This window comes from Acinonyx jubatus, chromosome F2 (assembly GCF_027475565.1).
Source record: "Acinonyx jubatus isolate Ajub_Pintada_27869175 chromosome F2, VMU_Ajub_asm_v1.0, whole genome shotgun sequence".
Lineage (NCBI taxonomy): Eukaryota > Metazoa > Chordata > Mammalia > Carnivora > Felidae > Acinonyx > Acinonyx jubatus.
Genome location: NC_069394.1, coordinates 36,134,245 through 36,157,012, shown reverse-complemented (window position 1 = coordinate 36,157,012; position 22,768 = coordinate 36,134,245). Strand labels below are relative to the sequence as shown.

The 22,768-nt window shown below is 41.1% G+C and overlaps 1 protein-coding gene across 5 annotated transcripts in view; it reads right to left on the bottom strand.

Moving 5' to 3' along the window:
* The window catches only part of YWHAZ (tyrosine 3-monooxygenase/tryptophan 5-monooxygenase activation protein zeta), a 34,552-nt gene extending 13,268 nt beyond the window's left edge, over nucleotides 1–21,284 (bottom strand). Inside the window, exons 1-3 of one of the 5 annotated variants that reach the window (XM_027064119.2) lie at nucleotides 21,145–21,284; nucleotides 19,817–20,007; nucleotides 16,527–16,831 (exon numbers count right to left, since the gene is read on the bottom strand). In XM_027064119.2, coding sequence (XP_026919920.1) covers nucleotides 16,527–16,820 — 294 coding nt within the window. In that variant the 5' untranslated portion in view covers nucleotides 16,821–16,831; nucleotides 19,817–20,007; nucleotides 21,145–21,284. Of the gene's footprint in view, nucleotides 1–16,526; nucleotides 16,832–19,816; nucleotides 20,008–20,247; nucleotides 20,457–21,144 lie in introns of those variants that run through there. The other 4 variants (XM_053208524.1, XM_053208525.1, XM_053208526.1 and 1 more) reach the window with 4 other exon arrangements.
* Nucleotides 21,285–22,768: the final 1,484 nt, after the last annotated feature.

Sequence of the window (22,768 nt, the reverse complement as noted above, 5' to 3'; positions counted from 1 at the left end):
GCAATCTCCGTTCCTGACAGAGCAGGCACTCTATCCTGATATAAGGTAGGAGGATCCCAACATTCAAAAATCTGCTTTAGTGCTCTTGTAATCTTGTTTTTAATACTTTCCTTTGAATTCAGGAATCTAAAATTTGTGTAACTATTAAGAGGTTGAAATAGTGTGCAAAAAGCTTTGATTTTAAAACACAGGATGGTCCTATCAAAGGAAAGTAACATTTTCCTTTATTCTTTTTACAGCAGATTTGTAAAGCCATAATCTATGGAAATAGACTGCCAACTGCCTAAATTCAAATCCCAGTTCACCGCTTACTAGCTGCATCACCTTGACAAAGTTCTGAAATCTCCCTGAAATCTCAAGGTTTCTCATCTGTAAAAGGGAGATTATTATTAGTAGATGTAACACACAAGATTGTTGAGGATTAAATGAATACATGGAGAGCATTTAGTACACAAGGTTACCCTTTGGAAGATAAAACAATTTAATCTGAACCAACAGTTCTCCAACCAACTATTCTTTCAAGTACTGTTTAAACTAATCAAGTAAACAAATTACCATAGGAAATATTTGCACTATAGATAGTAACTTAAATACCTTAAGCAACCAATCCACCACTCTCCCAGAAATCCACCTTATTAAGTCCAGACTCCCCTCTTATGTGATCTAATTTCCTCATGTTTAAAAAATGCTAACTTATTCCTCCCAACCATGGTACTTATTATTTCTCTCTAAACAGATACACTTTGTAGGAAAAAACTAAGTAGTGACAATAAATGCCCTGTATTTACGGCTTCAAGATCTTTGGTCTTGAGATCTCTTCATACTCATTAAAAAAAACTGGGGGGCGCCTGGGTGGCTCAGTCGGTTAAGTGTCCAACTTCAGCTCAGGTCATGATCTGGCGGATCGTGAGTTTGAGCCCTGTGTCAGGCTTCTGTGCTGACAGCTCGGGGCCTGGAGCCTGCTTCTGATTCTGTGTCTCCCTCTCTCTCTGTTCCTCCCCCACTTGTGCTGTCTCTCAAAAATAAACATTTAAAAAAATTTGAAAAACTGTCAAGATCATGGAAGTGGATATAAGTTTTCCAAAATTCTCGTTTGTGCTTCAAAGCTTAAACTGTATCATTGGTCACAAATACCAATTGTTTTCCTTACTGACAAGCTCACTTTCTTCATTTTCAAGATGATGTCTGCCAAATACCCAAGTTTGAAAAACCATAGCCTGCCTGTCTGTCATTCTTTTGAAGTAAAGAGTGCTCTGTGGGTGGAAATGAGGAGGCAGCTAATTCAGCTCACAATTCAAATAATCACAAAAACTTCTGGAAATAACTGCTATACTTCCCATTATGCCTCAAAGAATACTAAAAAGATGTCTACATAAAGGCTATTAATGATTTTACAGGTTCAAGGACATTAAGTTAAGCGGGTCTTTCCCCCTCCCAAAAAGTGGATGTGTGATGGTAAGGATTATATAAATTACTAACACAATATGGTACTACTATCTTTATTAGTATTGGAACCAGCAGTTTCAGCCACCACCGTTTTTGCATAAGTGCTAATGACCAGAGTGAAGAGTCAATGGTGACTTAGTATTATCATGAACATAGTTGTGACCTCATGGAGCCCCTCTAAAAACAATCCACAGATCACTTTTAAGAACTATTGATTTAAAGTAATCTGTGCTGGGGCACGTGGGTGGCTCAGTCAGTTAAGCATCCAACTCTTGGTTTCAGCTCAGGTCATGATTTCATGGTTGGTGAGACTGAGCCCCATGTCAGCACGGAGCCTGCTTGGGTTTCTCGCTCTCCCTCTGCCCCTCCCTTGCTCACTCTCTCTCAAAATAAACCTTAAAAAAAAAAAAAAATAACAGGGGCGCCTGGTGGCTCAGTTGGTTAAGCATCCGACTTTGGCTCAGGTCATGATCGCTCAGCTCTCAGGTTAAGTTCGACCCCCACATTAGGGTCTCTGCTACCAGCAGAGCCTGCTTTGGATCCTCTGTCTCCCTCTTTGCCCCTCACCTGCTCTTCTCTTTCAAAAGTAAATAAAACATTTAAAAATAATAAGTAAATAAATAATAAAGTAATCTGTGCTAAATACCATCTGTCTTTCAGTATCTAGCTCTAATCCTATGTTCTCCCTAAAGCTAATTCTCAAAACTATTCTGCTTAGGCCTACATTTTCTGTACTTCTAGTGTTTAGTGAAGAGCTTTTAATTAAAGGAAATATCTTAGCTTTTTTTTATTACACCCATATAACACTACAAACCATTAAAAAAAAAAAAAAAGAGGCATGTGTCAATATAGAATGAAGCCTAAGACAAACACCAAAGTCTAGGTGTGTGTAGGCCTGCGTGTGCACAATTTACAGAATACTTTAGGGCTTTTTTTGGTTGTTTTTTTTTTTTTTTTAAGATTTTATTTTTAAGTAATCTCTACACCCAATGTGGGGATTGAACTTACAACCCCGAGATCAAGAGTCATGTGCTCTAGTAAACAGAGCCAGCGAGGTGCCCCCAGAATAGTTTGTATATGATCCTATTCACGTGTCTTCTTTAAGCTTTAAGGACACAAGTGTTTACACGGGCACCATAAATTCTCAGAAGGATACAGAAAGGACTAGGACTAATAGAGATTACCTCTGAGGAGGTAGGATAAAATCAGGTTTTCATTCATTCATTTATTTTTTACTTCATATCCTATGTTCTAGAACATCTAAATTATTATCCAGAGCAATAATTTAAAATAAAATTATGATTTTGTACCTTTAACTTCACACATACCTCCATATTCTTAACCTGCTTACAGGCTCTTTAAAAACACATATTTTGTACATATTAGGCCCTTAAGTATTAAATCCTCAGGCTGAATTATTACATATGTGTAATTTCAATAACTTCATTTTAATATAACAGAAGAAACTTAGAATAATCTTAAAAGAGAGTCAAGGAGGAAATAATCATAGCTCAGCAACCTGAAGACTCTCAAGAGTTCATCATCTTACCAAACCTCTAGTTAAGACAAAACAGGACAAATTCTTAAGCTTGCTACTGTAGGTCAGATAATGATTATTCTACAAAGAAACGTTCTGTTTCTCTAAAGACCTAAGAAACTCCTCAAAAATGACAAGCGTTTGGGTGCTGGAAGCACATATACAGTTGATTCTTCAATAACATAGATTTGAAGCATGTGGGCCCTCCTATTAAGTGGATTTTTCACAGTACTGTACCTTTATTTTCCATGATTTCCTTAGTAACATTTTTTTCTCTAATTTTAATATAGTGTACAACACATATAACATAAAAATATGTGTTAACAGACTGTTTACAGTACTGGTAAGAAGTTTTTGGGTACAGTCAACAGTTGTACAATTTTCAACTGTGTGGGGAGTCCGTGCCCCAACCCCCACATTGTTCAAGGGTCAACTATATTCAGCAGCCAAGGGCCAGGCTAGGTACATATATAACCTAATATGCTTCCAGGACCTCTGGATAAGCTCCAAGTTTGTATGTAATAACCCTGAAGTAGGCTAAGACAAAAATCCACCAGAGATAGGGTCTTCCTGTGTTTCACCGCAGCATTAATTTCAGAACCTCTCCCTTCCAATTTTATCCCAGGAAAACTTCTCTAATGCTGAATACTGAATACTTCCCACACCACCACTATTCCTTAGATTTCCTTAGATTTTCTTTAAATTCAAGGTCACTATTTCCTATCTTAAATGAGAGTCAATTTATAGACTATGGGTCCTTAGAATAAACTCTAAAAAATGAACAAGAACCCATTATAAAATGTTTATATATTTATTTCAGCATTAAAGAATGGCCACTACGCACTTAAATTACATTGCTGTGATATAGACTTGCCAATACATAAAGCCAACTAATAAACAATCTAGTTCAAAAGAAAATTACAAGTTGCAGAACTGAGATATCTTCCCCCTTTCAAAGAGTAATCCATTCATGAGAAAATTGACATAACCCATTTAGAAAGTACTTCAGCAAAATACATTCAGTTCATAACCTCTGACAAAACAATCACATTATGGGGCATCTATCTTAAAAAAAATTCTACTGCTTGATACTCTTGTATCATAGGGTGTTTCTAGAAGTCCTTGGTGCTGTTTAAATTAATGCCCTATGTAACTATAATTGGTTAAGTAAAGGACAACATCATGTTATCTCCGGAGGGGACTATCACTTCCAGGAATTCTTCTCTAAAATGCACAATCTGCATAATAAGAACTCACTAGACAAATCCAAACTGAGGGACAGTCAACAAAATAACAGGAACAGTAGTCTTAAAAAAAGTGGCAAAATCATGAAAGGGAAAGAGTGAAAAACTGATCCAGATTAAAGGAGAGTAAGAAGGGGCACCTGGGTGGATCAGTTGATTAAGCATCTGACTCGATTTTGGCTCAGGCCACAATCTCTAGGTTTTGAGATGGGTTGAGATAATTCTTGGTGGGAGTGGAGCCTAGTTAAGATTCTCTCTCTCCCTCTGCCTGCCCCCCCCCCGCCCCCCACCCCCGCAAAAAAAAAAACAAAAACAAAAACAAAAAAAAAAACAAACCAAAAACGAGAGAAAGAAGACATGACAATAAAATGCAAAGTGTGATCCTGGATTAAATTCTGGAAAAGAATTAGAAGGTTATAGTGGTACTATTTGTGAATAAATTCTATAGGTTATGTAGTTTCTTTCATCAGTTATTTTATAAAATACTGATTTTGATAATGATACTGTGGTCATAGGACATGTTAACATATGGGGAAATCAGGTAAAGGATATATGGGAAATATATCATACTTGTTTTCCATTTTTTTCCTCCAGGTTTGAAATTATTTCAAAATTGAAGTTAAAAAATAAGATAACTGGTCAGAAAGACAATTTAACTACCATATGTAGATAAGATCATTTCTCTTTTAGCTATTTAATACTGTAATTATTACATAAAAGTAAGTTTTAAAGGAAAAATTCTTTTTAATAGTGACTATTTCTAGAACATGACAAAACCAGTGAGTTTGCTCTCCATCCACATACCGTTCTTTTACTCAATTATGTTTTTCAAATTTTATTATTGGGTTGGTAAAATTTCTATTTAGGAGAGAAACAGCAAGAAACAAGTGATGATGCATTTGTAAATAAAAATATAAAGGGTGGGAAAGGGTCCCACTTTTTCTTTGAGTATCCCAACAGAGCTAAATTTAATTTCCCTTGATAACTATACATAAAATGGCATTTGCAACTAGTAAAATAGCCCCAGAATATCAAAGCAAAAGAACTTTTAATAAGATACTTATGGACTGCAATTTGAAAATATACGTGGAGTAAGCCTCCTTTGACTTGACTTCACCAAATATGTGAATGGGAAAGACCCACTCCTCTGTTGCAAATTGTACTACCATGGCCCTCTTCCACGAAAACAAATGAAGACATTAAGATACAAATTTTCTGTTTTCATACAAATCATGAATGAAAAATGCCAGTGGTTAAAAGGGAAAAGGGCAGGAAATTGAGGCACAAAGGACTCCAAATGTGATTCTCATTATTTGCAGCTAAGTACAGAGCCCTAAAATACAGTCTAAAACTGAAGTCATTGTTTTTAATGAAACAAAGCACAGTGGTAATTTTTCCATTATTCTGACAATCCCCAATCCCTCTTAAAAATTCATACGTTTATGACAGAGTAAACATCATGTCTGAATCTACAACTAAGGTGATATACAATGATAAGACAAAAAATATTGGGAGCCTGGGTGGCTCAGTTGGTTTACTCTTGGTTTCAGCTCAAGTCATGATTTCATGGCTTCATGGGTTCCATGCTAATGGCACAGAGCCTGCTTGGGATTCTTTCTCCCTCTCTCCCCCCACCTCCCACTCATGCTATCTCTCTCTGGCTCTCCCTCAAAAAAAAAAAAAAAAAAGAGAGAGAGAGAAAGACAAAAAATATTAATGCTTATGGTGTAACCTCACCTCTGACCTTCAGTTTCTAATCTGCGAAAATAAAAAAAGCTAGGCTGGATGCTCCTCCAAGCCTAAAATCCAATGATTCTAAAGTTCAACTTCCAATTTATTTTATTATTTAATTACAAGCCTCATAACACCCTGCAAAAGTCATTTTTAATAACATCTTCAATAGGAAATTTACTCCAATTTTACAGCACACTGTGTAAGTTCAAATTTCTAGTCTTGCACAATTCGCTTGTGGAGAGTCTTCCCAAAACCTTCACTTTATTTTGCAGAGCAAATGAGCCTTTTATCATTCCTAGATCTAAAATTTTAAAAAGAAAGCAAGATTGTTTTGTTGCAATAGGGGCCCATCGATTTGGAAATTAGTCTCTTACTCCCCCTTGTGGCTGGAATGGCATCTTTTCTCTCAACTGCAATTTCCATTAGTTGCTTCCAACCAATTAGTTAAGTGCCCCACCAAAACTGCTAACTAATCAGGTGGTGTCAAGAACTAATTTGAAGACATTTCTACTTAAATCCACTTTTCTATGCAATGTTGGCCTATGAATAAGGTCATATGGTATGAAAAAAACAAGAGCTGCTTCACTTCAAGGATGGAGATCACAGAGGATTCTGACCAATCACTTAACTGAATACATTTTCCATTAATAAATGCATACATGCCAAATCTTCACCATTTAACTTCTAGAAAATCAACAACTGAATTTGAGAAAACCAAGATATATTATCCCTGGTGTTTAAGGAATGTCAAAGCCAGCCTGAAACTTCATTCTAATTCCTGTCGAAAGCTACAACAGTTGCTCCCTGATTTTTTCCCTCCAAATGAATCAACAGATAATTTGCAGAAAACTTAAGTGATAGAAAGCCTGGTGTTCTAAAACAGTTTGCATGTATGTTTTGAAATATTAACTGGGTGAAAAGACTCACAATAAGTGGTATGAAAAAATGCTAAGTTAAATCAGATTCAGAGAACTGTCTGCCTTTGGATCCTTAATACCAGCAAAATAATCTTAGGATAATCAGTGTTTTACCTCATATTCAAAATGTAGCTCCTAATGATTAAAAGTAAATGGTGGAAAGTACCAAAAAGAATTTATAGACCATTAAGTGGTAACTAGTAAAACTGTCCTGCTATGCTTCGGGGGGCTTTCCTTCTCCCCTGCTAGCTGGTGTCAACCTTGACCTGGGTGGTCACCAATCAAGGCCCCATTTCTCAATATTTCCATCACAAAACACTTTTTGTTTAAAACACCTAATTTGACAGTGTTTAATTTGCACATACACAGATTTATAGTATGTATAAACTCCCTAGTGGGACTGTATTTTATTAGTTGTTTTTTAAAAAAGGTGAAGACCAGTTCTTTCATATTCAAACAACATGAAGTACTTCCCCTCTCTCATATTATTTGTGTCTATTTTCCTAAGTTGTCAAGATTTTTTAAGAGCAAAGGACTTAACATCCTAAAGGTAGATACTATCATCATTCCCATTTTGAAGATGTAGAAATAGTCACAGGAATGTAATAACTTGCCCAAAATCATTAAAAAACAAAAAAAACAAAAAAAAACAACAAAAACAACGCCTAAAAGTCTGCATAGCCTGTTAGATTCTATCACCCTTTAAAGGTTGTATACGCTTTCCTTTATTTTTAGAAAAATTACACAAGATTATTCTTCAAGTCTTATTCTTGTGATCCAATTAAATTAACACTCTGATGATAATCCCCTCTATCAGATGAAAACAACCAAAGGGGGAACTGGAAGGAAAAGTCATTATTCGTAACAAAGCGCTTGATCACTTTGGGATGTCATATTTCCAAACCTCTTCCAAACACAGCAGTACAATTCAAATCACTGAATTGAGAACTTACTTGTTCTAAGTATACTCCAGCCTGCCTATACATAATGCTGCCCTCAACTGTCAATTCCACAGAATCACATTTTAAAAGTAATGCATTTGGGGTAGGATTTTCATTAAATGTCCCTCTGTTAAATGCGGTCCAAGTAGGTCTATGTCCTTCTAAACTCTGGGAATGGTGTTTATTATATGTGTTAAGAAGCAAAAAAAAAGGAAAAAAAGGTTTTTTTCAAAAAAGCATTTGTAATTAATCAATTAAGATGAGAAACCCTCAGTTCAGACTGGTTTGGGTTCCTTAGTAATACTGCTAATTAAAAAAAAACTCCTAGATCCCAAAAGCTATTTTCAAGAAGGCAATTAACCTCCCCTGAAAAGCGTTTTTAACTTCTCATTAAACAATTCAAATAAATGAAATCCCAATATAACAAAAATTGGGCACTCCTTACAAATTAAATGAACAGGGTCTTTCTTAGATTAAAAACAAAACAAAACAAAAAGAACAGGCATACAGGAGGTCAACCGTCTTCTTTTGGTCTACTTAACTCTACATACTAACATTTGACTGTCCTTACATTCTCACCTTGCCATCCTGCCTATGGCTAACCCCACTGTAAGCATATTTTCATTTAGGGGAGAAGGAAAGAATGCTCACAACAAATTCTGTCAAAAGAAACTGACAAAAGTTTTTATGCTGAAATCTTTTAGTTATCTATCTCAATGTAAACAAATGTGCATGTGCATACCACAGGACCATGCTAATAAATTAATCAGCTAGCTATAAATTCATGCTTTGTTGCCCCAAGAGCCAACTGTAGCTATAAACAAATAGGCAAGCCACTAGAAAGTAACTAGTGAATTCTGACAAGATGTACTTATGTCACACATTGTATCTTACCAAAAAATGTAAAACTAAATCGACCACAAATGACAACTGGTACCACACATTTTCATTCAGAGAGAACAAATGAAGAATGACCTGTTGCACAGCAATGTACCAAATACAATGGGAACTGCTGAGACACAGTGGCTAAGCACACCATTCCTCCCAAGCCAGTTCAAATCTGTGCCACCTAAAAAATATTGGTAAACTTAGTATCTAATTAAATACCATAAACATCAATGGTCTATCCTGTTTTCAAGGAGAATGAAGGAATGGAGCCAATCCTCTTTAGTTGAAAAAAAAAAAAAAAGAACAGGATAAAAGTAAATTCTAAATCATAATGAAGCAGAAATCATCAGGCCATAAAGATGGGAATTAGCAATGATTTGTAACAGGAACAGTGAGTGGTTAAGACCAAACTAGACCCAAAGGCTTTGTGTATGGGATTTTGACAAAGAGCAGAGAGAAGGAAACCAGTGTTTTACAGATATATAAGAGCTGTATGCAGCACAGAACTGCTAAAATTAGGTAGACAAAAGGACAGGTAATTTCAAAAGAAAGATGAACTCTAGCTTTTGACATATTGAAACTGACAGCAATCCTAAATCTCCTAAACAGCAGTGTTTACTCTCAATGTAAAACCATCATAATAAAGAGCCGCAAGAATGAGGATGAAATCACAATAGGGATCTCTGAATTTCTAGGAAAAACAATACTCTAATACCTATTATAATTTCAGTGGATTACAGTTAGTTTTCTAAAACATGGTTGACATCTGAACATCTATAATTTAAACTTAAAAAAAATTTTTGTCATACATAGACACATTCTTCAATGTGAATGCACCAAAGACTGCCTACTTTTGGGATCAAAAATACATAGTCAAATTAATCTCAATAGCCCAATAACATTTAATTCAGTATTATAAAGGCCAAACTATTTCATATACTGGGCTCCCTTTATGTGCCCAAACCACTATAGATATATAGAAAATATAGGAAGAGTATCTACATAGAACGTAGATACTATATTCACGGGGTAAAAAAGTCTTTCATAGGTTACAGCCTCAATTATAAAAACAAGATAGATGTATAAATAATGATTAACTATAAAATGGAAGGCAGTGAGAATCTATTCTGGTATTAGTAAAAGGAGAAAATGAGTCCAAAGAAAAGAACCAGACCGTCAAAGATCAAATCTTCAAAAAATCTGCCACATTATAAAAGCTCTGATTTTCTTTTTCGCCTACCAACCCACCTTCTAAGAGGCAAAATTTGGTGTCATTTTTAAAAATTTTTTGAGAGAGAGAGAGAGAGAGAGAGAGAGAACAAGGGGGGTGGAGGGGGGAGGTGCAGAGAGAAGGAGAGACAGAATCCCAAGCAGGCTCCGCACCATCAGCACATAGCCTGATGCAGGGCTCAACCTCACAAACTTCTTGAGATGATGACCTGAGCCAGATCAAGAGTCAGATGCTTAACCGACTGTACCAACCATATGCCCCTGGTGTCATTTTCTTTGCTGAAATTTTTTCCTGTCCTTTGAAGTCACCCATTCCTTAGTTTACAGCACTATACTAGGTGTATATACAGTAGGTATAGTAGTGTAGTATGATCTAACCAGTACCCATCTCTCCCAGTCTCATCTCTTGCAATATTACTGAAAAAGCATTTTAAAGGAACCGATGTTCTCTCCACCCAATGTTCTGATAGAATGATCCTGAATGCAACAACTCTTGTACAAAACCGTAATGTGCTGGATTAACCAAATTTCACTTAATTGACAACCTAAAGTATATTACATTCTTCACTCCTAGCTAAGCAAACAGGGCAATGACCATGACTTGGACTAAATGCCTGAGGATAGTAGGTTTTTCAGATATTCTCTGGAATCCCCCTCAGCTTGTACCAGCAGTTACTGGTATCTGTTTAAGATATCCAATGAACAATCCAATATTTGTTTCCAAACCACGCTAAACTGGCTATTATTTACTTAAAATGTTATGCTACCTAAATATTAGGAAATACGAGTGTGAAAAGGTAGGTTACTATGAAAACTAAATTGAGTGCTTTGGAACAACTAGTTTTTAAAGGAGAGTCACACACAGAAAAATCACCTGGGTTCAACAACTGAAAGATTAGAAACAATCACACATTTCTAGGATTCTGTACTGACTGCTTATCAAACATTTATGTTCTCACTCTACTATGCAAACCCAAAATGTATTTATAAAGGATTCATCTGTAGGAGTAGTTAGCAAAGTATTTGAAAAGGTTATGGGGAGCACCTGGGTGGCTCAGTTGGTTAAGTGTCCAACTCTAGGCTTCGGCTCAGGTCATGATCTCACAGTTCTCACAGTGTGGAGCCTACTTGGGATTTTCTCTCTCCCTCTCTCTACCCCTCCCCGCACTCACACTCTGTCTCTCCCAAAATAAATAAATAAAAACTTAAAAAAACAGTCTTGGTCTCACATTAAAAACAGACAACAGAACACATATAAACATCTGCATTTTCATTTAAAACAAAGGTTTAAAACAAGTATGATTGCACAGACTACTTTTTAATTAACCAACTAATTAGGATGCCTCTACTGTACCACTACTGAGGTATTTATTACCAGTAGGATTTCTTTAACAAAAAAGCTGAGTGTTCTTAAAAAATGAAAAGCAATGGGGCGCCTGGGTGGCGCAGTCGGTTAAGCGTCCGACTTCAGCCAGGTCACGATCTCGCGGTCCGTGAGTTCGAGCCCCGCGTCAGGCTCTGGGCTGATGGCTCAGAGCCTGGAGCCTGTTTCCGATTCTGTGTCTCCCTCTCTCTCTGCCCCTCCCCCGTTCATGCTCTGTCTCTCTCTGTCCCAAAAATAAATAAACGTTGAAAAAAAAATTAAAAAAAAAAAATGAAAAGCAAAATTATTCTTGGTAAGCTATTATAAATAACTCTAAAGTAGCTTATTTTCCACCTAATTCAAAATGCCTCTGCTGGGGCTGCAAACAATTTCTTCCTTTCTCTTCGGTAGATTCTAAGAGTTGTATCATTATTTTAGAAGTATGCCTGTCCTTCCTATACTTTTGGGATTTTAACTCAGGTGTTTTTCACTCTAATCCCAACTTTAAGTCCTTTAATCATTTCCTCAGTTTGCTTTTAACACACTAATAATAATCTTCACGGCTCATCTTATGACTAAAACTAAACATCTCCATGTCTCTTACTAGAACAGGTAGAAAGCACCCCATTCTTTTTTAAGTTTGAGAGAGGGGGAGAAGGAGAGAAAGAGCACTCACATGCAAGTGAGTCGGGAGGAGCAGGGAGAGAGAACTCGAGAGAATCTTAAGCAGTGCAAAGCCTGATCCCACAAACCCTGAGATCATGACCTGAGCCTGAAAATCAAGAGTCAGATGTTTAACGGACTGAGCCACCCAGGTGCCCTGAACATACTCCATTCTTACTGAAGTACTGCTATACTGGAAAAGGATAGGTAGCCTGGTGCTCTTAAGTTGTTGATTATTCTTCCCCTTCCCACCAGACAGCAAACACCTGCCTTTCTATTCTCCTTCTTTTATTTTCTTTCATTTCCCTATCATACACCTCAGACTTCCCAACTGTATAAAACACCTTACCAGGTGCAATACTTACTGCTTATCATGATTAACTCTTCAAAAAATATTGTATTATGGGGTGCCTGGGTGGCGCAGTCGGTTAAGCGTCCGACTTCAGCCAGGTCACGATCTCGCGGTCCGTGAGTTCGAGCCCCGCGTCAGGCTCTGGGCTGATGGCTCAGAGCCTGGAGCCTGCTTCCGATTCTGTGTCTCCCTCTCTCTCTGCCCCTCCCCCGTTCATGCTCTGTCTCTCTCTGTCCCAAAAATAAATAAACGTTGAAAAAAAAAATATTGTATTATCAAAAAGACTCTGTCCAATGTATTCCTCTCTAGAAGAGACTGTAAGTATCTACTATGCCACAGAAGGTCTTTGTATTTTGAAACATACCAAAAGCCTTTTGACAAAAACATGTAAATATATTAAGTGGTAAAGAGGAGTATAACTGTAGAATTCTTTTGAGAAGCACTTATTCCAATAAATGAGCTGCATAGTGATTTTCAGCCTACAATTGCATACAGCGGTTTTCAAAGCCCAAGGCACATATTAAGATATTCAGACCAGGAAAGCCCCCAAAGCTACCTGGTTTCTTAGCTGCCTAATAGCAGTTCTGTAGCCTGGAGATAAAAACCAATGCCCAGCAACCACACCTTAAAAGTGCCCTGGGCAAATAAAAATGTAGAAAAACTTAATAAAATTGATTTCAGTCAAATTAACTGAGTTAACTATTACTGTTACTCTCCTAATGTTGCCAACTGTTACAAATGCTAGATTCAAGATTTTACTGCTTCACCTCCTATAAGCTGTTGTCTTACTCCTGTGGCTTTCAAATTTTTTAATACAACTTCGGAAAATTTACTGGTCAGTATGGACCCTCTGCCCCACAAAAATACAGTTTTTAAGGCTTCTTGGATTTAAATCCCATTCCTAGACTCTTGAGTTAAGAGACTCCTGATTTCATTCTCCATCACAATCTTACAGGGTAGACATTATTGTAACTGAACTCCATTTTCTCAGAGGGACCGCATGATTTCCTTAGGCCTTGCAACTATTAGATGGTTAAAAGTTGGTCTGACTCAACCGGGAGCCTGAGTGGCTCAGTCGGTTAAGCGTCCAACTTCAGCTCAGGTCATGATCTTGTGGTTCGTGAGTTTGAGCCCTGTGTTGGGTTCTGTGCTGACAGCTCCGAGCCTGGAGCCTGCTTCAGATTCCGTGTCTCCCTCTCTCTCTGCCCCTCCCCTGCTCACACTCTGTCTCTCTCTGTTTCTCAAAAATGAATAAACAAAAAAAAAATTTTTTTTTTAGGTTGGTCTGACTCAAAACCTGGCATTCTTTTTACACCACTACATTCTTCTTTGAACTTGAACTGGGTTTTCTAGTATATATTTCCTCATTTTGTCATTTCACGTTCAAGACAAAGCTGTCCAATTTTTAGCTTCTTCTTGTGGGTTTATGCAGAGGAGGTATTAGAGATCACTAGTGTTAGGTCCCTGCCTGACTACCAAGAGAGCTTTTGGTCTAAGATCTGGCAGGAAAAGGCAGACTGCATTAGTTCACATATTGCAAACTTCAAATTAACAACACAAGGAATAACCCCAAGTTCTCTAGCATAAAGAGAACTCCATGCTGTCAAGAATATGCCTGTGACCATTTTCCACAGTAATGTTCTACAATTCTTGCACAAAGTGACAAGGCTACTCTTTGTTTAGTAAATGGTAAAAATTAAACAAACACTTGATAAATGCACATAACCAGAATGGAAGTCACCATTTTATAACAACTAAAAAGCTCTTTAGAAAAACTTAGCTCCTTTTTATGAGAAAAGATCTTAGCCAGTATCATATAGGTGCTTGACAGAACAATGAATGCAACCGCAACAAAAACATTAAATTCTGAAAAGGGATTACCTGCTTATTTTTCTCAAATGAAAAAAAAAAACAAAAAAACAAAATCAAAGTTCAGAAAAAGCTAGAATAAAAATTATGATTACTTTTTACCATGTGAGACCTTAAAATATAATTAAAACAACCTTTCACTAATCATCAAGTACATCAAAAATTTTTTTCTCTACGAGAAATGGCAGTTCTTCCGTATTTTATTCTTCCATTTTATTTGAAGGGGAAAAAGGAATTTTATGTAAGCTATTTCCAGAGCCAACATGACCTGTTTGAAAAAAGATGATAGGCCTACTTGTAAAGAACCACAATATCTGTAAATACTGAATTTTCCCAAGATGAAACAGAAAAGGCCTTGGAAAATTAGCAGTGCTGCTGACCTAGTTCTACTACCCTCTTTTCCAAAAGAAGGCTTTTTGTTCATTTACTTAGCAAATACTTGAGTACATACTATATGTTAGGAAGCATGAACCACGCAAAGACCACTAACAGAGCAGAGCTGAAAGATCTACTTTTAGATCACCAAAAGACCAAGGCTGGAAGCAAAACTTTGTTTAGCTTTTGTATAGTGAAGGAATAAAACTTTGATTTATCTATATGCTCAAGGTGGAAATTTCACTCAGGCTTGGTGAGAGGCCAGTACTATTCTGAAGGATAACATGGGTAGTCACCGATACCAAACCCCATTAATAAGCGACAAACAGAAGGTATTTACAGATTAATCTAGTTATTCTCATCCACTGATCCTTTGCAGTATTTTTTTTTCTTGGTAAGGAAACAAAAGGAAAACAAAATTAAAACTGCTAGTCTTTTCCTAGGAAAATCCTCACAATGACAGGAGCTTTTAGACCTTGTATGGGGAAAACATGCAAATACCTACCTGAAATAGCAAAGAAGCTTGTTAGTAAAAAGTAAAATGTTACTACATCCTCTTTTACTCCTAAGATTCCTAAGCCAACAAACTCTCTGAAACCAAAATAAAAATTATCTAATCTATCAGGTATAATAATTGGGGGGAAACCACCAGAGCTACAAAATTCAGTATCATGTATGCAGGTACTAGTCAGTAAAGAGAGTAAGGGGGGAAAACACCCAACACATTTTTTATTACAGAAAAACATATTTTTGTATTTTAAATATTCTTATTACCTTAGCAAACCACAAGATAAACATGTTATTTAGCCTTAATAAAAACATGGAATTCCTTTCCCATCTTAAAAATAAACGACACCTACCAATGTGAAGATTTTAAATAAAAAACAAAAAAGCACCGAAAAAAGATAATACATGAGAAGATTTTGTGAGCCCATGTTAACTAAGATAAAAAATATTGTTCTTTAAGACAGCACTGGGGCACCTGTGTGGCTCAGTCGGTTAAGCATCCGACTTTGGCTCAGGTCATGATCTTGCAGTTTGTGGGTTCGAGCCCCGCATGGGGCTCTGTGCTGACAGCTCAGAGCCTAGAGCCTATTTCGGATTCTGTGTCTCCTCTCTGGGCCCGCCACCCCTCCTCCATCCTCATGCTCTGTCTTTTTCTGTCTCTCAATAATAAATAAATGTTTAAAAAAAAAAAATTAAAAAAAAAATAAAAGACAGCATGAAGAAAGTACCATTTCAGGAAAATATTCATAATTTAGGATGTAAAGCTATTCTACTAGTAATTAAAGACTTGTGTGTAAAGGGATATTGCTATGTTCTATTCTTTTAAGCTTCTTAGAGAAGCAGTGCTTCAAAACAATAGGTACTGAATTCTAAAACGACTTCTTGACTGAACCTGAAAAAATCAGGTTTGAGTTATTCATGATTTTTTACTCTAGGTGTCAAAGTTGACCACTAACACTAAAATGCAAGAAGAGGCAAAAAGCAACTCTGAAGCCATAATTTTTGGCATAGCTAATTCATTACATTATACTGGCTAAACCAAGGAAGGGTATTAAGTCTGTAATGAGTCTTCTATTACATCTCTCATACATAAAACAAGATATGCAAAATTCCTGTATCCACAGATGTACATTTAAGAAAATGAGTTCTAGAACTACTACAAACACCCTGACCACAAAAGAAATACTTTTATCTTTTCAATTAGTATAAAATATACTACCAGTCTTTTTTAGTCTACCTGAAGTGACTGATAATCAGTATTCCATTTAATTTACACAAGCTTAACTACAACTGTTTTAATAACCTTTTAGTAATGACACCCTGAAGACTTCCAAATTGAGAACGCTCAATTTTATAAAGGAAAAGAAAAACCAAAGAAAAAAAAAGTTGAGACCAACACCTGATATTCATTATAGGAATCCTATATCATAGTGAAGCTAGACTGAATGTTTGATTCTCACCAGTACATCATTGCAGATATCTCTGAGCTCGGTCTCAATTTTCTCTCTGTATTCTCGAGCCATCTGCTGTTTTTTCTCAGCACCTTCCGTCTTTTGCTCAATACTTGAGACGACCCTCCAAGATGACCTACGGGCTCCTACAACATTTTTATAAGCAACTGAGAGAAGATTCCTCTCCTCATTGGATAATTCAGCTCCTTGCTCAGTTACAGACTTCATGCAGGCTGCCATGTCATCATATCGCTCAGCCTGCTCGGCCAGCTTGGCCTTCTGCACCAGCTCATTTTTATCCATGACTGGATGTTCTGTAGGGAAAAAAAGTAACATTCAGATATTTTTTCCATGAAAATAAAGACTCAGTATTATACCTTTTGTAAATGTTAGATTAACACCTCAAACCTAATTGCCTGTGGAAGAGTCTTCACGTGAGGAATTTAATGCAGCCTTACAAAAGGATGACAATAGGAAGAAAAAAAAAAAAAGGGAAGGGAGAAGGGAGAATGCCCTCAGCCTTCAGGGGGCAAATTTAAAGCCATTAACATAAATGTAGCAAAACTAAAATTGCATTACATCATCTTTGCTCAGAAGATTCTAATTTCACATAAAGTCAAAGCACATTTGATCTAAAGGCTACCTTAAAATCCATCCCTTACCTTACTTGGCCAAAATCTCAATTCCAATTTCCAATATCCTAAGTAATCCAAAAGTCAGCAGTTTTTCTTTAGTGAAAGCAGTGCCAATGAAGAACGTTACAACCTCTACCATTTTTCCAGAACCATGATTCAAGTCAGCTTAATGTAATTCGTGTCTGTTCATTTTAATAATACTTACTGTTATAGTCAGAAGCATTTAAGTTTACATTTTATTGGTATTACTCCCACCCCAAACCCAGTGATCTCTGCAACACTTGACAGCTGATCTTGGCATGATAGTTTTCTGAAAGAACGGGCCAAACTGCTTGATTTAAGGCATGCTGAATACAAAACAAACAACCGTGCCTTTGCCATCTAACAGACCCTAACACCTCATCTACCTGCACCTTGTTATACACATACATGCTTTAAAAACACATCGATGAGTCCTGACTCTTACCTTCATGTGAGCACTAAGATGTATTTATTAAGTGCTTCTAGTGTGATTGGTGTTTCTTATGTCACTGCTCTAGTTTAAATGCAGAGTTATTGCATTGTTTCCAGTAGTCAAAATTTAACTGGTTATATGATCACTCAAGCTGCCCTTACCATAACTTCCCACCTAATTCTCTCTCATCTTCAAGTTCCCTAGACCTTTTTTAACTTACCCGTTATACTTTTCCTTAAAGATATCCTTTTGAAAGGTGCTAAAACAGCACAGAAAGATGCTAAACCATACCCTGATCCCACAGCAAGTGGTAAATATATAGAGCCTGAAGTGCACTATTAAAAGGTGAACAGAAGAGCCACTGTCACTAGAAGAATTGACACCCGGTATCAGATCCTTCACCTTCTCAGGAAAATCCCACAATACTTCTCTTTTAAAGCCAAATCGGAACAAGGTGAACAAGTAACCACCTAGCTTGGGTGCAAGGGATACCGTGTCAAAGCGAAACTATTTACAATTTATGATTACATACCCCCCACACCCCTCAAAATTACTAATTTTCCCCCTAGGATCTCAAGAACGCTCTTAGGTTAATGCTGCTTCTAACGAAAAATTATCAAAAACCAGTACAAAGGTTTCTCTCCCCAACCCCTCTGGTACAAGGGGAAGTGGATCGGGCTTCTCACACAGTAACTAGTACTCCAAGGCCTCGCCTCTGTACTGCGGAGAAGACTAGCCGCACCCATTTAACCCTTAACCGACGTAAGACGTCGAGTGAGGTGAAACGAACACTGGCAGACCTTGACTTTAAAGTGCAAATCCTTCCGTCCGCGCTATCCGCAACCACCCCTCCTTGGCTCCGCCCAAGTCCCCGATTCTCCCTCTTTGTCATGGCGGATCTGTGTCAAGGAGCCCAACCTACCGCCGAGTGTTAATTCCCCCCACCAGAGCAAGAGGGAGGAGCAGCGCGCCCCCGCCCGAGCCGGGGAAGGGGGGGGGGGGAGAGCAGCCCGCCCGCCCCGGGGGCAGAGACGCCAGCGCCGCCCGCAGAAGCGGAACCACGACCGGCCGGGCGGCGGACACACCCCACTCTCCCACCCGCGTCTCCTCCGCCACCGGACACCGCTGGTGCTCATTTAGTCTATAAGGACCCGACAGCTGCAGCAGGTGGGGGAGGGGGCAAGAGCCACACCCAGGCGAGCGGGGCCACAGCCGGCTGTTACGCTCAGCCTCACCCGCCCCAAGAGGAGGTCACCATCTAAAAAGCGAGCACAGGGACCCTCGGTTCAAGCCCACCAGACAGACGAGCGAGACGCCGGCCCACCGTCTTCCCCATTCTCTTCTCTATCCCCCGCCCTGGGCGCACAGCCCCCATGCACCCGAAGGAAAAACAAAAAAACAAACAAACAAACAAAAAAAAAAAAAACCCAGCCCCATCCCCCACCCTACCGCGGAACCCAGGAAATTCGGCCCCGGGTCCCAGGCCAGCCCCACCCCGGAGCCGGCTCCCGCCCGGGCCAGAAGGGAGGCCTCGCCCTCGTGTACCTGGCGGGCGCCTCCGGCCCAGCCTCGGCTCGCGGCCCGGTCCCCAGGCCCGGCCCTGCCGCCGCGCCGCCGCCCGGGTGGGGGAGGGCTGGGTGCCGTCGCCGCAGCGCGGGGCGCGGAGGCTGCGCCGAGGAGAGGGCGGGAGAGGCAGGGGGAGGGGAGGGCGGCGAGAGGAGGGGGCGGCCTCACCTGCGCCACTGCAATGCCCGCAGCCGCCGAGTCATTATCTCGGGCGGAAGCGGGAGGCTGGGCGGCGACGAGGAAGGGGCTTTGGGGGGAGGGGGGGGGGGCGGCAAGGGTGGGAATGGATCGCGCCCAGCGGAGCCTCGGTCACCCCCGGGAGCCGGAGGCCGGGCGGGTCCCTGGGGATCTCGCGTGTGGGCGCCCATTCCACCCGAGGGACGGGGACCGGGAACCGGAGCTTATCGGGGCCAAGGCGTCGATCCGGAAGCAAGCAGCCCGAGGCGGCCGCGAGCCGCCCGCCCGAACCCAGCGGAAAAGCCGCCGCCCGTCTCCGCCTGAGGAGACTCCGCCTCAGCCCAGCGCCGCTACCGCCGGGCGAGCGGGGCTGAGGGGCTGTGGAGCGGGGACGGCCCCCGCGCTTTCCGAAGGCTGGTCTGGGAAAGGAAGGAGTAGGACGAGGCGGCGGCGGCCGGGTCTCTTACCTGTGCCCGGAGTGGGTGGCGGCGGCCGGACGGACGGGGGCTCAGCAGTCTCTGGGCGGCAGCGGCGAGGCTGAGACTCTGTCCCTGGATCTCGCTGCTCACAGGCTACAGCCGCTCCGCAGACACGGGGTTTCCTCCAATCACCAGCCCCGGCAGCAGGGGCACCACACGCACGATGACGTCAAACGCTGCTATGGCAACCGTTGATTGGTGCCCACAGCTCTGGGGGCCCAGTGCAACCGCCGCTCCCTAGCGCGCGCGTCCTGCCCGCCCGCGCTAGAGGGCGAGCGGCGGAGCGCACCACCTCTCCCGCTACCAACACTCCTCCCCAGCCCGCTCAGCTCCCAACTTCTCTGCTCTTGGGAGAGTGAGCCTGGGCAGGAAGCTCCTTCCTTTTTCTTTTCCCCCTCCCCCCACCACTACCTTCCTACCTCGCCTTCCCCTCGGATCCCCCGCAATCTTCCCAGGCTCACTCTTCCTCAAAACCAGCAAGAAGGAAATTCCTCCCCACCCCCACCTTGGTTTTCCGTGTGGCCTTTCTGCGCCTGCGCCAGTCACTCCCTCTAGAAGGGGCTCCGGTTCAGCAACATCCGGGACCTTTCACATCCCCCCCCCCCCCCCCCCGCCATCCCCTTCCAGGCGCCCTGGTCCGCCCCACCCTCCGTGCCCCGCGGTGGTTAACTGCCTCCTGGGCCGGCCGGGGGCTGGATTACGCGAGTGGCTCCGCCGCTCTGGCATTGTGATCAGGCCTTGGGGGTGGCGGGGGAGGGCGCGGTCAGACGGTCGGGGAGGGGCGGTGTGGCGCGCTACCCCCTCAGCCCGCCGCACCCCGTCGCCAGGCGGGGCCAACCTGAGCGCGCAGCCCCTCCCTTCCTCCCTTCCGCCGCCGGGGCTCTACCTGCTGGCTCGCGGAAAGCGGCCTTAGCCCTTTTAAGGCTCGGAATAGGGAGTGAGGCGTCCGGCCCCGGAGTGTGGGCTGAGTGACGGGAAGGTTTTCCAATCCGGGCCTCGGGATGTGCGCGCTGTGACAGCTGCGAGGGGACAATGGGGGCGCCAAGCGGGGGTGAGGTGGGTCGGGCGGGGCGGAGCTGGCGGGAGGTGAGGCCTGGAAGGAGAGGCCGCCGCTTTCAGAAAGCCTACAACTCCCGAGAGGAGACGGCAGCCCGAGGGTTCGGGTGATCCTGGAAACCGTAACACGAAGAGAGGCAAAGAGCGGAGGTTGGACCGTACTGACTCGTTTCTCGTAGATCAGATTTGTCCATCCAAATCATGCGTCCAATTGAAGACTTGATGTTGCAGTGATTTAAAACCTAAAGATCATTCATTACCTGTTCTCTTCTGAAGCAAGGTTTGCGGGACGTGGTAGTTCCCAGGGACCCCGCTGACCCAGCGGGCAGTGGAAGGGGGCCGCAGGCAGGGCCAGGAGCGAGGACCTGGAGCCAGGAAGAGAGTAAAGTGAGGAGCGGAAATTGCAGGTGCCGCACCAACGGGCGGACCTAAAACGGTAGAGCCTCCGCCCAGTCAACTTAAGGAAGTTCAAAGAGATACATCGACGGTGTAAAATGCCTCTGCCTCTTACTCCCTTTAAATGTGTTAGAGCTAAGAAAAGATTAGCGCTTGGATGAGCTGCAAAACCAGTTGCAAAAGTCCTCTAAGTTTATAGTTGCGGTGAGAACTCAGAAATCTTCCTACTACCTTTTGCACACTCCATCTTGGCCTTACAGATTTTTCCAACCTATCCTTTTTTTTTTCCTCCTCATAAATGTACTCTTTAACCCCCATCCCCTATTTCCCCGATCTCCCTCCCCTCTGGTAACCATCAGTTTGTTCTCTATCGTTCAGAGTCTTTCTTGGGCTGTCTCTTTTTTTCTTCCCAACATACCTTTATTGAGCACCTACTAGGAAGCCTGCCTTGAGGCACAGCTGACAAAGGAGCCTCTGAAGAGTTCAGCCTCAAGTTGTCCAGAGGATTGAATTTGTCAATAGCAGACACGTAAAATCTTTCCTCGCTCTTGGCGGCGCCTTGTCTGTTCTGTATGTTGGATACAGTGTTTCTAACACAGACTGGTCTGCAAATTACGTTTTGCCTGAAGTTCCCGCTGGCATTTAGACAGTAAAGCACAAACCAGGAAGAGAGTTTTCCAGTTTCAGGGTTTTTTATTCCCCCCCCCCCCCCCCGTTTCCGCATCAGGACAGATTCATACTAGGCTGAATGGGTGAACAAATTGATCAGGGTTATATTTCTGAGATGGTAAAGTCACTGTTCTTTGACTCCCAAGTAAATTCGTTGTGAGAGTGACTCAAAGGAACTATTTCAAAACCCTTTCCTTTTAAGTTCTCTTTGCTTTTGTACTAGGCATGGCACCAGAAAGTTGACAGAAAATATCGTTTAATCTTACTTAAAAGGGAAATTGATGTTTCTCTAATCTCAACAATGTGTGTAGGTAGAACATATGCCTTTTTGTTTTAGAGGAGGTTTAGGAATTTCTATGCATTAATAAATTGTGGATTTACTTTAGGAAACCGTTAAATTAGGCGTTTGCTTCATGTTTTAAAGAGCAAGGCATGTGTGTAGGAAACAATAGGAAGTATTAGGTTTTGTTTTTGTTTTGTTTTGTTTTGTTTTAGTATTAGGTTTTACATACGCGAATCAAGGAATTTGAGTTCATGGAATAAAGGTGTAATGAGGTTGCAGGGAGGCAAGAATAGAGAAAGTCCTAAAAGCCCCGAGTGATAAGTATATCAAGGAATAGGAATATCTATGGCAAGGATAAAGGCAAAACGAAGAATGAAGAGGACCCATGAACTTGAGCTGGGGAGAATTACTGGGAGAATTTCATGTAGCCTGACCTGTTTTATTTCCTTCACTGTTCAACTTTGTTGCCTCAGTCAACTTGCTCAACCCTCTGTGCCTTGATTGCCACATCAATAAAATACTGGTAATAAACACAC